The following is a 17,017-nucleotide window of genomic DNA, read 5'->3' on the forward strand; positions in this document are numbered from 1 at the left end:
ACATTCGAACATCACACCAGCGGGACAGGTACAGGATGGCAACAACAACTGCCCGAGTTACACACAATCCCTCCATCAGTGCTCAGACTGTCCGCAATAGGCTGAGAGAGGCTGGACTGAGGGCTTGTAGGCCTGGTGTAAGACAGGTCCTCACCAGACATCACCGGCAACAACGTCGCCTATGGGCACAAACCCACCGTTGCTGGACCAGACAGGACTGGCAAAAAGTGCTCTTCTCTGACGAGTCGCGGTTTTGTCTCACCAGGGGTGATGGTCAGATTTGCGTTTATTGTCGAAGGAATGAGCGTTACACAGAGGCCTGTACTCTGGAGCGGGATCGATTTGGAGGTGGAGGGTCCGTCATGGTCTGGGGTGGTGTCTCACAGCATCATCGGACTGAGCTTGTTGTCATTGCAGGCAATCTCAATGCTGTGCGTTACAGGGAACACATCCTCCTCCTTCATGTGGTACCCTTCCTGCAGGCTCATCCTGACATGACCCTCCAGCATGACAATGCCACCAGCCACACTGCTCGTTCTGTGCGGGATTTCCTGCAAGGCAGTAATGTCAGTGTTCTGCCATGGCCAGCGAAAAGCCCGGATCTCAATCCCATAGAGCACGCCTGGGACCTGTTGGATCGGAGGGTGAGGGATGGGGCCATTCCCCCCAGAAATGTCCGGGAACTTGCTGGTGCCTTGGTGGAAGAGTGGGCTAACATCCCACAGCAATAACTGGCAAATCTGGTGCAGTCCATGAGGAGGAGGTGCACTGCAGTACTTAATGCAGCTGGAGGCCTCACCAGATACTGACTGTTACCCCCCCCCCCTTTGTTCAGAGACACATTATTCCATTTCTGTTAGTCACATGTCTGTGGAACTTGTTCAGTTTATGTCTCAGTTGTTGAATCTTGTTATATATACACATATTAAGTTTGCTGAAAATAAACACAGTTGACAGTGAAAGAATGTTTCTTTGTTTGCTGAGTTAACATATAACACACTTCTTGTTTGATTAACTTTAAAAAAGCAACAAACCTAGAATTAATCTCTGTTGAAATATTTTTATTCCGACGCCACAGAGCTTTCCCAGTTCTGAAAACATACCATGAATATGATTAATAATATTATGCATGTATTTATTCAGCATAATTATTCTGTAAATCCTTCACGGCCACAGCACCTGCTGAAAAGTGGGTTTCGGTATTGACACCCATACGCCCCTAGCACAGTTATAATAAAAAGGTCAGTGTCCCAAAGGGCATGCTATTCCCTACAAAGTGCACTGGTGAAAAGTAGTGCACTGCATAGGGAATAGGATTCCATTTCGGACGAGCCCACAGTAAACACATATTTCCTATACATGTCAGACTCCATTTGAACCCTTTTAAAAAACCCTGTGAATGCACTTTATGGAATCAACCAAGTCATTTGATTCCATTAAAGCACATAGAAGCTATAACCAAGGGGATCCGTTTGGGGGCGATTGAATCGAGTTCAGTGGACCCAAATGGTCAAAAAGGTTTTCCAATGCAAAATGAACATTAACACATTGGACAGGTTCCTGTAACCCTGCCTTTGTTTTAAGTCGTTTTTCCTTGTTTCATGCCTACTAAGTGCAACCATATTCTTCTGACATGGCGTCTTAGCTATACCCTACCGTCTCTCCATAACCCAAGTCATCTACATTCACGCCTTAGCTTCCACCTAGTCATGCATGCTAATAAATGCTGTAACTTGGGGCAGTGAGTGTCTACAGCCTGCCTATGCCATCAAACATGCATAAGTAACAGATGTATCTTTGATGTATTCATTTTGCCAGGCCTCTGTCTGTGACTCTGTGTTTATGTGCGTATCTGTGCCTCACGGGCGATCGTATAGCTGGAGAGAGGCGTCATTGCGTGCTCTGACATAGAGGCAGAGGAGCAAACAGCATGTACACAACAGCCTTAGATTTTCAAGTGATTTATAGTCTTCCCGGGGAGAGCAAGTTGGCGTTTAGCACTGTAAGTACTTCTTAAAATGTCCATCGGCAATGAGACAGGTCGTGTTGCATTGAGGAAAGCACTGGAAAACTCGTAAAAGAATAAAACTTATCAGACTCAGCTGAGCAGAAGATTCATATCCTGTTTATGACTTTGTTACAGCCATCAAATTGGATACAGGTCGGATCCGTTCCAATTATGACATCGTTTTATGAAGGACAAAGGAAAGCCCCTTGTGAACTGGCATCCTCTCACGTGAGTCCATAACCCTGTAATCTCAGCGAACCTCCCACCAGACACACACACACACACTCACAAACACACCTCTGGATTTCCTTTTTCCTCCAAGCAGCTAGCCCAAACTCTTTCCTGGCCCCATTGTAGAGGCTGTCACTTCCACATGTGTGCTGGCTATTAACAACAAGAGACTGTCTGCCTAAAAGCATCCTTTTCCTGACTAACGGGGTCACAAGCTGTCTCAGTCCCCACAGAAACACAGGACACACCTCACTCAACTATTTCCTTAATCCCATTCCCTACTAACCCCTTAACCTTAACTGCTATTAACCACTATTAACTACTTCTTTACATAGAAAATAACAACTCATTGAATAAAGCTATTTGCAAGTGGTATAATTATGGCCATGTGTTGTTGAATAAATAGGCTACAACAAGAGTCAAACATCAGCAAGTGCAGCTGGACAGAGAAAAAAATATTCATTTTGAGAACCTAGCTAACACCCAATAGAACGTTTGTGTTTAAAAGATTTGGCGTCAAGAATCATGACATTCCAGACTTCATAGCCAATGAAAGTAGACTTAGTTTGTAGTGAGGGTGGATTTGTAAACTGCCTAGAATGGCAGTAGTTGAATAGAAGTTCAACGCAGTAAGCGGCTAACAAACGCGCCATGCGCTGTTTCCGTAGCATTGTCATGACAACAGTGTGTACGCAGAGCTACTGGCATTTGAAAACAATACACACACTAAAACCCCGAAAAAATTACTTATGTAATTAGTTGCTTGGTCTAAAACATTGGAGCATAGGCTACATTTGAAATGTGTAAACAGTTCATCATAACCCAGAGCTTTGGATTGTCAAACAAAGGCAGAACAAGTGCACTGTCTTTCAAAGCGACAAACGCAAAAAGAATGTGTTCCAATCCCATTTCATCACATTCACATACCTTCTTCACAAAGAAGTCTTCCAATCCAAGTGGCTAACTCCAGTCCAGACCGTTTTAGAATGTTCGTTTATTTAGGATACTTTACAGTCAAATAAAGTCTAATAAATATCCACTGCAGAATAGCTGTCATATTACTCCAAAAAAAGTACACTTACCATGGCACTAAGCGACATGTGAAAATCAAGTCTAACTTTCTCCGCCCAGTTTCTCTCATTCATTATTCTTCAGCCCGCGTTTCATCCCTGAAAGGATTGCTCGCTCCGCCTCACTTCACTAGAACTCCGCCGGAACAACGTTTCCCGAAACACATGGGCCCTTTGGAAAACATGTTTACTTTGAAGTTTGTTTTAATTGGCCCACTTGATAACGGAGCCATTTCTACTATTGAGAAAGAGAGATCTGAAATCTGATTATAAATCAAATGGTTTTAGGACCAGTTCAAAACGTAATACAGTACAATTAATGTAGAATGAATACTATAGCCCCTGTTCAATCTCCCTCATGACACACTTTAAAGTCATAACTCTGACGAACATAATCCTTGAACCCTCCGCGGTTCAAACACATGGAGTGACACCAGCATTAGAGATTATCCGTGCTCACAAATTCTTTCACATGCTATGCAAAAGGGTTTGTGCATTTTAGCTTTAGGCCCTACATTGACGTAAAATAAAAGTAGTTTATACAAGCCATGTCTTTGGTTAAATATGTCATTAGCCCTTTCACAGATTTTAGCAAATGTTGATGGCGTAGAAAACCCCTGCACTAAGTATACGTATAAACTGTTTATTGATGTTAGATGTCCTCTAACAACTTGTAAAAACAAATACATACTACTAATAATTATTATTTTCTTTCGGCCTATTTCTTTATTCAGGCAGTCAGACATTAAAATGAAATATTATCCTACGGTTGCTGAAACAAAATCCTCTGTTGGCATCAGTCCACTCTACACGAAGGGAGATTACTTTTTTTTTTAAAGGCCATGAAAATAAATGTGTATATGAGTTCAAAGACTGTCATTATAAAGGAGACTTCAAAGGTCTATAATTTACATCTAGTGAATGATAACATTATTACTTTATGATATTAGGCTATTCATCCATGCCTAGCCTACAGCCAGGGACTTTGACATTACCATTTTAAAGAGATATCTTCAACTCGGATTAGCTGAGATGAATTTGAGACGCTGATATGCCTGTTACTCGCTCAAGGCATGTCATGGGTGTTGACCCTATATCTATTAATAATTGTGTGTGTGGGAGGGGGGTATCTTGCTGTTACATGTTTATTAATCCAAATGCCAGAACTGAAGCTAGTTCTGGGGAAAAATGTGTTCTTCTGTTCTATATGTGTCAACTGAGTTGGGAGAAGCCTTGTATATCTTAAATATAATATCTGTTAGTTTTGTTAGTTTGGTTGAATGGTGCACTTAAGTAAGTGCCACTAGATGACAGCATATGTCTGCAAAAATATTAGGAATAGGTGGGACAGTTATTATGGCTTTGTTTGTGGGACCCTGTGATTTTCAAATAACATGCAATGGAATGGAAAATGAACAATGCACTGAATAAGATATTCCAAGAGATTCGATATTTGACTGGTATTTGTAAAACATGTGTTTTATGTGTTTCTGTCAGTGTTGGGGAAGCTACGCTGAAAATATAATTTACCAAGCTACCAATTCATTCACACTGGAACAAGTTAAACTACACTAAAGCTACCCTTAAGAAAAATACAGTTTACTTAACTAAAGTTACTTTGGAAAAGTAGTTCACTAAATCCAAACCACTTCATGATAAATTATCATATCTAAATCTGAAATGTCATACTCTATGTATTGCAAGAACAGGTCAACTCTGGTGTATGTTAACAGAATGTGTAATTTGGCCTTTTAAACAAAATAACTGTGAGAATTAAGCAGGTCTGATGCCGAAAAAGAAAGGACATTCTTGCCTACAACAATATTTTATTTTATTTTTGCAAAATAAGTAGTGTGTAGGATACAACCAGTAGTTATTGTGAAGGCTAGTAGTTAGATACACCGCTACATGTTAAAAAGAGTAATTAACTACTGAAAACACTACCTAGATTTCAATTTAGTTCAACTACCACTAAGCTACTGCAAAATGGAGATTATTTTATTTATTTAACCAGGCAAGTCAGTTACGAACAAATTCTTATTTACAATGACAGCCTACCTGGCCAAAACCTCCCCGAACCCGGACGACGCTGGGCCAATTGTGCCCGCCCTATGAGACTCCAGATCATGGCCAGTTGTGATAGCCCAGGATCAAACCAGGGTCTGTAGTGACAACTCTAGCACTGAGATGCCATTCCTTAGAGTGCTGCGCCACTCAGGAGCCCCAATTACTAGTTGTAGTTCACTCCTCCCCAACACTGGTTTCTGTGGAGTTTTGTTTGTTTGTGGTGTTTTGTGTGCCTATTGATAGAAGGGTGTGCAAACTGATGAAGCCTAATACATTAGATGTAGTCTACCTGTAACCAATATATTATTATTATTATGTTCAATTCTAAAACAAGAATACCTTTAGTCATTATGCATAACGTGCTCAATACAATAAGACACTATGTATTAAACAACGTCAGAAAATAATACAGTGGTATTTTAATAAAATGTCAAATTCAAAATGATGACGACATTTGTGTAAAAAAAAGGGGGGAACGGATATCCTACTTATTAGAGTTGCGGTGTACCAAGGGAAACGTAGTTATTTTGGTCATATTCCCGAATGAACTCTACGCATACTGAACGTAGAAACACAATTTAACTGATTTACGTCTACGAAGAAAACGTACGTTTATTTTGCTTTGGCTCCTTGGAGATTCCCCTTCCTGGTGTTTTTGAGGTAACGTACATGATGACTGTATTCAATACCTAACTCGATGGAGTGGAACGAGAAATTAGATATTAGCTAGTAAAACAAATAGCTTAAGGATGCACCGGAGTGAGGCGGTAACGGTGAACAATGTATTCAGCAGCTAACGCAGATCAAACTGCAATTTCGGATAGAACTTAACATTTGGCTGCTAAGAGAGAAAAGTTAGTACGTTCGACAATCAAGAAAGGAGCAGCTTGTCCTCAACCTTACATCACCAGCTACGTGTTTTGAGGTAAGAATCCTTTCGACCTAGATTGTGTAATCAGAAATGGACTCAAACCTTTGACGATATCGATTATGCCAATCTATATTAGTGGTTGTCTTTGTTTACAATTGTCCCCCGGCTTTCTTGTGTCCCGCGTCATCCTATGGGTTGACTATGCAATGATTTCTTGCTGTTACATTGTAGCTAATTTAGCTGTCACGCTGTGCTGCTTTTATAAACTTTGTTGCAAGTTATTTTATTTCCCCGTGGTAGGAACGTGATGGTATTTGGACTAGCCATTGCTCTCCAGCTAAACCTAAGCAACATAGGATATGCTTTGACTCTCTGCCTGCCCTTGTATGGCTAGTCTAGCCCATTCATAGACGCGAACTACCCTTAGCGCCTATTGATGAAGGTGTTTTCTTCCCGTAAAGTACTTAAGTAAAAATACTTGAATGTACCACTTAAGTCATTTTTGTTGTTGTTGGTATCTGTGTACTATAAATTCATATTTGTGACTACTTTTACTTCACTAATATACATTCCTAGGGGAAAATAATGTACTTTTTACTCCATACATTTCCCTGACACCCAAAAGTACTTGTTATATTTTGCATGCTTAGCAGGGCATGAAAATGGTCCAATTCACGCATTTGTCCGGAGAACATCCCAGGTCAACCCTTCTGCCTCTGATCTGTCGAACTCACTAAACACAAATGCTTCATTTGTAAATGACCTCTGAGTGTTCGAGTGAAAAAAAAAAAAATGGTGCTGTCTGGTGTGCTTAATATATGGAATTTTAAATTATTTTTACTTTAACTTTTGATGCTTATTTTAGCAGTTACATTTAATTTTGATTCTAAAGTAGGCTATATTTAAAACTAAATACTTTTAGACTTTTACTCAAGTAGTATTTTACTGGGTGACTTTCCCTTTAACTCGAGTCATTTTCTATGAAGGTATCTTTACTTTTACTCCAGTGTGACAATTGGGTACTTTTTCAACCACTGTACACAGTGTATGGATCTGTAAAATTTGCTACAGTAAGTGTATCTTTTTTCTTATTCGAAAGATTCTTTGAACTTTTCGCAAGCGATGATTATTGACATTTCTTAACGTTAAAACAAAGTGTAGGAATTGCAGTTTACATGGTGCCAGCTATGGCTAGGCTAGCTTACCGTAGAGTAGAGTAGAATCAAACTGATTCCTAAATGCTAAATAGAACCAACATGGCCTAAGGAAGAAACGTTGCCAAATAAATGTATGTAATGCTTTTTCCAATCTATAAGTGTCTTACTCTTTCAAACTGGTGTTCGAAGACTGCACCATAGTCATATTTTGTCTACTGAAAACCGCTTTCTGTTTGAAACCGCTTTCTGTTTGAGAGGGAGCTTGTTACATGGAAGAGCAGTCCTTGCTTCAGGGAACATGCACACAACACCACTCTTACGTTTTATGACAACCCTTGTGTTTGTCTACAATGTCAGGACAGCATTCCATACTGGCAACCTAAATGCAGGTCATTTCCATCAAAAAGGATCCATAAGCACAAACATGTGAAGTTCATAGGAGCATATCAATTGGGTATCAATGAAAACTAAGAGTCTATATTTATGAGAAATATAGTCATAGATTTTAAAAAATTAAACCATTTTCCCCATCTTAAAATTAGCCCAAAAAATGAAAGGCTTAGATTAGGGATGCACAATATATCGGTAACCTTATCGGAATCGGTCGACATTACCTAAAAAGGCCAACATCGGCCCAATGTCTCGTTTAACGCCGATGCGCAAAACCAATGTCAGAGCTGACGTGCATACCTATATAACGTAGGTACATGACGTAATGACGCCAAATAAAATGTAGCGCTACACGTGCAACACAGCATTCCTAACCTAGCCCACAATGTCTGCTGTGTGGATCGAGCAGTCATTTGAAAGAGAAAAAATATTTCAGTGAGACAACTCAAAGGCGAAATCCATTACTGCCAAGATAATGGAATTCATTGCCCTTGACAATCAACCGTTCTCTGTCGTGGGTGATGTTGGCTTTTGCCGACTGGTCGAGCACCGGTACACCAAGTGCGCTATTTTTCAGATGTTCCCCTACTGGAGTTACACAGTAATAGTGTCACTGCTATTAGCTTCAGGGCTGACATTTGGACCAGCGATATCAGCCTCATAAGCATCCTGAGTCTGACAGCACAGTGGGTCGTTGAGGATTTCGTACTGAGGAAAGTCGTATTGCATGCTCATGAATATGCTGGTTGTCATACCGCTGCTGCCATTTCAATGGCATTTGAGAACATGTTTGAAACTTGGAAACATGAACACACTCCTAGCTCCATTCAAAACAACTGACTCGAGAAATAAGCTCACCAACTGCGCCTGCAGCAGACGTGATACCCTCTGTCATGGCATTGAAACGCCTGCTCAACAAAATTGCCGACACAGGCCGTGAACAAGCGATTCGGTGGCATTCTCTCTTTACTGTGTCGCCACCATGCTCGATGCTATATACAAGGACCGCTACTTCGATGCAGACAAACAGGGTTTACGTGAAATGTTACATACACAGCTGGACAAGATGGAAACAGACACAGTGACAGTGTGCACCGAGGAAGAGAGGCCACGGACAGACAGAGCTGAAACTTCACTGCTTGACATGTATGATGAAATCCTGTTTGCGAATGAAACGGCTGAACAAATTAACAACAAAACAAGCACAGCAAGTAAGTGAAACAAATAGGTTTTCATTATGTTTTACTGATAATGGGGACATACGTAAATGCCAACAAAATAACATTTTGGTCAGTGTGGTGTGTGTAACCTTTATTTAACTAGGCAAGTCAGTTAAGAACAAATTCTTATTTACAATGACGACGCTGGGCCAATTGTGTACCGCCCTATGGGACTCCCAGTCACGGCCGGATGTGATACAGCTTGGATTCGAACCAGGGACTGTAGTGATGCCTCTTGCACTGAGATGCAGTGCCTTAGACCACTACGTCTATGTGTGTTAGCTATTTAACTGTACTAGAATGCTTAAAAAGCCTTAAAAGGCTTAAAAGGTTTTTTTTGCCAAGGGAAATATCGGATATCGGTATCGGCCAAAAATGTCATTTCGGTGCATCACTAGCTTAGATTTCCGGATAAGCAGAGGGAAAAAGGGCATTAGAAAACATCTACCAGAAAATGTCTTAAAGGGCATCAGAAATACATCAAAACACAATGTTAACTTAAAGACCCCTGCCAACTAATATCAACACTTAGATTTAGTTTCGGAGAAATTGTTTACCTTCTGTAAGTTTAAGAAATATTTCCTTGTAATTCAATTACCAAAAATCAAATTAAAAAATATATATTTTCTAATGTCTCTCCCTCATAAGGAGGTAGGATAATGAAAGTTCACAGAATTAACAAGTAATGGTAGACCTAACAATTAGTTATAGTGATTTTACTGATATCAATTTTGTTTGAGTTCTTAAGTGATTAAAACGGGTAGTTCTGTTACCGAAGTCTATTCCCCTTTGTCGGTGATTGGTCAACAGTAGGGATTCTTCAGTGCGTTGTTTGTTGTCATTCAACGAGAGAAGACTCATTTCCATGAACCTTTTGTTCACTTAAGAAATACGGATTAGTATTTGATTAATTAGATGTAAAATTCCGCGACTAAGATCTCCTCTGCAAAAACGTCAAAATGAATGACATGTTTCTAGAATGATCTTAGATTAATTCTGACTACTTTGAGAAAGTGTATATTTGCTACGGCATCTCAAGATGGACAAACAGTACTATTGCTGCTTTTTGTGTCATTTTTCAAGCGAAGGTCTTTTAAGGAAGTATTCGAGCACCCTCGTTCAGTTGACCTAGCTGAGTTTGGCTGGGCGCTAGCAGAACCAACGCATGAGGAAGGCTTTACACCTACCCATGAGCCCCCTCTTTCCATTTACTGTAACCAGAATCCTCACCCGCTGAGCACTGACCGACACCGGACGTCCAGAAAAGTACATTACAGTATATTGTACTGAACTATACTCTACTTGACTTTACTGTACTGAACTTGACTGTACTCTACTTGCACTGTGCTGAACTCTATTCTGCTGTGTTCTATTGTACTGCACTGTGCTGAACTCTATTCTGCTGTGTTCTATTGTACTGCACTGTGCTGCGCTGTGATGTCCAAACTTGTGAAATATGAGGAGAAGGATGTTCATATCCATAAATTGCAACTCTGCGTAGTACAGATCAGGGACCCATGATGTAATTCTGTTACTGGGTATATATCCACAGATTATTTTTTTTTTCAAACTCAAGGTTCCATGTCATAGCTGACACCCCATTCTTTCTGATCTTTGAATCTTAATTCGGAGCTGATATTTAGATTTTTTTTTGTAAAACGTTGTCAGATAAAAACTAATGATGACACAAAATGTATACAGTTACATATCTAGATATTACTTTTGATGAGATATTGTATTATTTTGACATTATCGCAATATTATTTTTGTGCTAGCGGCTGTACCTGCACCAAAACTCCAGTATTTTTTTCGCTCATAGCTTGTTCTCCATCTTCTTTTTAAAATAGAGAGCCAATTTGTTTACAGCACTTTTATTTCCATGACTGATCAACTTGTTTTCTCATGGGCTCTCTCTTGTCCCCCTGCAGGAGACATATGGTGAGCAATATGTATGGAACATCGAATCTCAATAAATTCTCTGTATGGAATTGCGATACTTATAGAATCGCAATACATATCGTATCGGAACCAAGTTATCGTGATAATATCGTATCGTGAGGTCCCTGGCAATTCCCAGCCCAAATAAAAACCTGAGGGAGATTTTAACTGTAATTCCATTGCCAAGGTTTGCATCTTCAGTTTTTCCACGCAATTAGTTTTTGTACATTTTTCATTGGAACTTGTTAGAAGTAGTCCTTGTGCATAGAGTTGTGTGGTTTGTTAAACTTTGTTTGACATACATTTGAAAGTAAAATGAGGGAAGTGGGTTATAGACTTTAGCTTTTGATCAACACTAATGTCAATAGTGTTATATTATTACATTTCATACAGTAGAGCTTTACTATGTAAATGATCCAGTAGTTCTGACTCGTCGGACCAGTTTGGGTTCTTCTTTCAACATGTGTGACAAAACAGGAAGAGGCCTTCTACAGAGAGGCATGACCTTTCCTTGCCAGGTACACACGCACGCAGTTCTAGTTATCAGACAAGTATGAGCCAGCCAATTCACCACTCCCTGTTCTATTAAACAAAATGGCCTATGTGTTGCAATGGTGAATGGACTGTGTGTGCTGCTTCCTATTGCTTGCTATGTAGCTAATGATTTACCCACTGTTTTGCTGTGGAAACCAGACTGGAGTGCAATTGTTGTATTTTAGAGGTAGTCTAAAATATACACTGTAGGCCTATCACTTTTTCAGTGTTTTCTACCAAGGAATATTGTGAAGAGAGGAAGGGAGGAATGAGGTCAAAGTGGTATGGAGGGAAGAATAAAGGATGAGAGGAGTGGAAAGAGGAAGAAAGGGAGATTCGGGAAGTTGAAGGCTTATCTCAGCAATGTGAAGGGACAGTTGAGCAGTGATTGGTGGTGCTGTTCCACACTGGCTTATTAACCCTTTATTGACACATGAAAGCCGTTTTCCCTTTTTAAATACTTTTTGAGCTTTAATACCTCTCCTTTCATTTTCACAGTTGATGATAAGTAGCCTAGCCTCCTGTAATTATCATATAATAATACAAATAGGCTACAGTATGTAGTGTTATCGTACTCAAGTCCGGTCTCGAGATCACATATTGTGTGTCTCGTTGTCCGACACATTTTTACTTTGTCTCGGACAGTGAGGCCTGTAAATTTCTTCCCAGGACCAACAGAGTAAAAAAAAAATAATAATAATATATATATATACAGTATATATATATTGTCACATACACATTTTCAGCATCCATTCAGTCAGTGCATAAAACTTCTTCGCCTGGCCAGATGTCCATGCTCCTTTCATGACACATTTTTTTTTTATCGCCTATTGAAACTTGGGCTTCCTACTTTACTCGTACACATTACTGTCCTTTACTTTCATTGAAAAATATCCTGAAACTTTGTCGGGCTTGTCAGAATTTTCTTGGAAGGGAAGAATCGGGGAAATTGTTTGAAAGTTGCACAGTAACTATTAGTTAGGGAAGACCGGGGAAGTTATATCATATTTAGTCTTTTTATCTATACTGAACAAAAATATAAATGCAACAATTTCAGCAATTTTACTGAGTTACAGTTCATATAAGAAAATCAGTCAATTGAAAAGAATTAGGCCCTAATCTATGAATTTCACATGACTGGGCAAGGGCGCAGCCATGGGTTGGCCTGGGAGGGCATAGGCCCACCCACCCACTGGGGAGCCAGGCCCAGCCAATCAGAAAAAGCCTTTTTGTTGGGAAAAACTTGATTACAGACAGAAATACTCCTCAGCTTCATTATCTGTCCAGGTGGCTGGTCTCAGATGATCCCTCAGGGGAAGAAACCAGATGTGGAGGTCCTGGGCTGGTGTGGTTACACGTGGTCTGTGGTTGTGAGGCCGGTTGAACGTACTGCTTTAAAACTACATTGGAGGCAGCTGATGGTAGAGAAATGAACCATCAATTCTCTGGCAACAGTTCTGGTGGACATTCCTGCAGTCAACATGCCAATTGCATGCTCCCTCAACTTGAGACATCTGTGGCATTGTGTTCTGTGTCAAAACTGCACATTTTTTAGAGGGGCCTTTTATTGTCCCCTGCACAAGGTGCACGTGTGTAATGAGCATGCTGTTTAATCAGCTTCTTGATATGTCACACCTGCCAAGTGGATGGATTAACCCATTTTTGCACAACATTTTGTGCATATGGAACATTTCTGGGATCTTTTATTTCATCTCATGAAACATGACACCAACACTTCACATGTTGCGTTTTATATTTTTGTTCAGTATGTTATAGACCTGTTTGGGTTAGTGGTAATTTGTAGAGTGGCTCTCTATTTGCCCTCAGCATGCATTTTGTTCAGCATTCTGAATGTCTGAAGAATCCATATGTTCTTCTGAAATATGGACACACAACATCTCCGGTCTTGGTTTGGACTCCATTCACTCCGGTCTTGGTCTTGAATCGGGCTCGCTTTAGGTGGTTTCGAACACAACACTGACAGTATCAGTCCTGCTACTGAGTAACACTTGATGGAGCGTATTTATCAGTTTTGATCTCTTGAATTAAGCCTTTCACTTTCTCTGCCAACATCCTAATGCGCCTGCGCGCTGCTTGACTCGCTGTCATTCTCTGTTAAGAAGAGATTGCATCTGCATCCGTTGCACTTATCAGAGGGGGAGAATTATATATATTTTTAAATATAATGCAATGAAAACAGCCCCCGGTGCAAAACATACAGTGGGTCCAGGATGGAGCATTGCAGTATGGGTAGTAATTTATTTCTGAAGCGACGACGGGGCGGAAGCGAGGATGTTTCCTAATAGAAGTCAAAGAGGATCAGCATCATAAAACACTGGAATTATGAGCGCACGAGAATGGACCGGGCAGAAGACAGTGGAATTTGAGTCTAAAATCAATTCTGGATGAGACTGTTTAGTACCATTTTCACGTTTTTAATAGTCTGATATGTCGGCTCTGGCATGATGAGTCCCTGCCCTCAATACAATTTAGTCAGCTCCGGAGTTAGTCACTGGAAACTGGCAGATTGCTACAACTGTAGCCTACATGGTTTATTCTGAATTCGCCTCTGTTTTGCAGCCCTGGCACTGACGGTAATTCGATACATTGTTAAATGCCTTTGTAGGCAACGCTTTACATTGTAGTTAACTACATTGTAATAAGCAAGACTGTATTGGCATGAATGAAATATGTTTAATCTTCACTATTGGCGCAGCTCATTTGATAGTGATAGGCTGTGAGCCTTTACATAGCTTTTTATGTCGATAATGAATATACGTGAGACTGAATAAATTAAGTGTGGTATTGTATTCGCGTGTTCGAGGCACCAGGCAGGCTACAGTTTTTGTCTCCATGGGAATAAAAAATGCATGTGCATATAATTAGACTTCACGCCTTCATTGCACCGGAATGCACCATCGTAGTTCCCCTGACATAGTTAGCCTCCTCGCTATGACAGGTTGGCACACATAAAGCCTACTGTATACAAATGAACCACCAGACCGCTGCATCATCGATGGGATCAGACTAAAAATAAAGCTGCGAATAGGCTACCCAGACTGCGGGACGGAAACCGGGATCATCTCGCGTTTCGTACGGTGGACGCACCGGCAAATGACTGCAGACCATAACGGGACACTCCGCTATAAAGGTCGCACGTGTCGAATATTTAGTAGAACTTCGCTTTGGATTGGGACTGCCTAGGAACATTAGCCATATTTCATTATGTGTTCTTCCCTGCGCTTTATGTAGGCCTGCATACACGTTGTTTGGGTTTTGTTCAATTTCAGTTCCCGAAGTTCATGTTTGTTTTCATGTTATAATAGCTATTCGGGACATTGCCTCAGTCAGAGTAGCCTAGTTGTGAAGAGTGCGACATTTTGTTAGCACTCAGTATCCCACATTTCAGCCACTAAGAAATGCAACGGGGTGATTTGAGAAATATTCTGGGTAATCCGGTTTAGCAGCTGTGGGCAAGTGTCGAAATTTGAAAGATGAGCTTTGGATACCAGAGCTTCAGTCCGTGTGCCAGCAGTGCCTGCACACAGAGAATCAGTCGGGACAACAAGTCAACTGAGACAGTAGACTGAGACTGTGCTTCTCAGATAAACATTACAGTAAAAAATAATACAAAATTAAAGGACTTATTGGTTTAGTGTATTCAGATTTTCTTTTGATTTAAAAGCTTATTCAAAGCCATATAAATAAATAACAAAAATAACCTATTTGACAATAGCAAAATCACTTGGTTTGTTATCCATGTCATGGTTTGTCCTTTAATTTGACATGAATTAATTCTGGCGTAAGCAAAACCAAAACCAACGCCCCAGACCTCTGCCAGTCACTTTTCAGTTCATTTTTTGGTAAAAATGTTTGATTCCTTTTTTGTCAACAAACAAAAAAACATTCCAGTGCCTCGACTGTGCTATATTATCTCAGAGATGTCGATTGACGGAGGACCCGGTCATGTTTGTGTGTGCTCCTTCCACTGCCTGTGTCTGTGTGTGACAAAGGTTTCAAGCATGATGGATCAGGCATGAGACTGCATACGCGAGGGAGGAACACTGCAAATAGTGCAGAAGGAATAGTTGAATGACACTCCAGACAACATGGCCCAGAGAGTTAGTTAAGAGGCCTACAAGTCTACGACAGAGAAAAATTGGTACCCACTACAGAGAAGAGAGGAGTGTGAGTTATTTCCTGGAGAAAGTGTCAAATTGGAATCAGTGCCCGAGGCAAGCAATTACAGTTTGTATTGAGCACTTCCTCCTCGCTGTGGGAAATCCACCCTGATCTGGAGTTTGAAACGTCGTGTTTCACTTGTTTTTTGAATACCCTCGCTTTGATTTCCTCATTATTGCCTTTCTATTAGATTTTTGGGGGATATAGCCATCTTCAAGCACACTTGGAGTCACTTCACAGGATGAAATCCATCCCTTTTTGAAATGGGGCTTGCTTTTCGAATTGTGCCAGTTGGAAATTTGTCAGGACTGAGAACACATGAGCAGGGTTTTCACCCAGCCCTAGTTTCCCCCATCCCCCACCCTTAAACTGTAAGCCTGAGATTGAGACACAAGGCACTGTCACTCCGCTCCTCCCCATCCCGCACATTTTGCGGGTTCAAAGGGTGAGAACCCCAAGTAGACTTCAAAAGGAGGATGGGGAGTTCTGCCTCCTCTCTCACCGCGGAGACCGAGTCGGACCACGGCTTCCGGAGCACCCCGTACCCGTCGTCGCCTCCTATGGGCTGGCTTAGGAACAGCCACAGCAGTCCTGTGTGGGGCACCACCTTCATTACGCGCCAGCAGCATCTGCCACCTCCACACAGAGAGCGCAGGTAAGAGCCAACACTTCACTCCTCAGTCCACTGCATCTTGGCAAGAGAGCCTGACTGGTCAGGCCTGTTGATGGGCAGCAAGGAGAGAAATTGGCCATGCTCTGTAACACTAGGGCTTGTATTACACAGGGACTGCTGTTACCGGGAGCAGAAAGAGTGAGAATAAAGGACAGATAGCTTTGTTGTGCAAATCACAACATTGTGATAGGTGTTGTGTGTTGTCTTTGAGTGGTATCCTAAGGGTGTTTTGTTATTTTTAGTGTGGCAATTCTCAGAGCACTCAGATCCACTCTAAATCCAACACCTGCCGCTGCCCTATACAGATTTACTGTAGACTATTATGTCATATTCAAGCCTTTTCAACAAAATATTTTTACATGCACTGACAATATTGCAGTATCATTAAATCTGGTAAAATATAATACAATCAAAACTATTGTTGCACCACAAAATTTGATCTAATCATAGTTCCACTTTAATGTTTTATATCCAATATGATATCCAAAATCCACTTAAGCTGGATTTGACATCTGACAATCCCACCTCTTAGTACCTCCCTCTTCAACTCTATGTGCCGAATTTGAGGAAAAGCTGATTGGATCGGTGTGCCAAGTTGATTACACCCATGGAGTGACCCGGACACAAACTCTCTCGCCGGGTTGTTTGGGGAGCTCGTACAGTGGGGCAAAAACGT

The 17,017-nt window shown here is 40.9% G+C and overlaps 1 protein-coding gene across 5 annotated transcripts in view; it reads left to right on the plus strand.

The window, feature by feature from the left end:
• The first annotated feature begins 6,007 nt into the window (after nt 1-6,007).
• capn15 (calpain 15) overlaps nt 6,008-17,017 on the plus strand; it is a 70,220-nt gene continuing 59,210 nt past the window's right edge. For 3 of the 5 annotated variants that reach the window (XM_042305324.1, XM_042305326.1, XM_042305327.1), the window contains exon 1: nt 13,633-16,323. In XM_042305324.1, the coding sequence (XP_042161258.1) occupies nt 16,145-16,323 (179 nt within the window). In that variant the 5' untranslated portion in view covers nt 13,633-16,144. Of the gene's footprint in view, nt 6,302-13,632; nt 16,324-17,017 lie in introns of those variants that run through there. The other 2 variants (XM_042305325.1, XM_042305328.1) reach the window with 2 other exon arrangements.

This window comes from Oncorhynchus tshawytscha, linkage group LG24 (genome assembly GCF_018296145.1).
Source record: "Oncorhynchus tshawytscha isolate Ot180627B linkage group LG24, Otsh_v2.0, whole genome shotgun sequence".
NCBI lineage: Eukaryota > Metazoa > Chordata > Actinopteri > Salmoniformes > Salmonidae > Oncorhynchus > Oncorhynchus tshawytscha.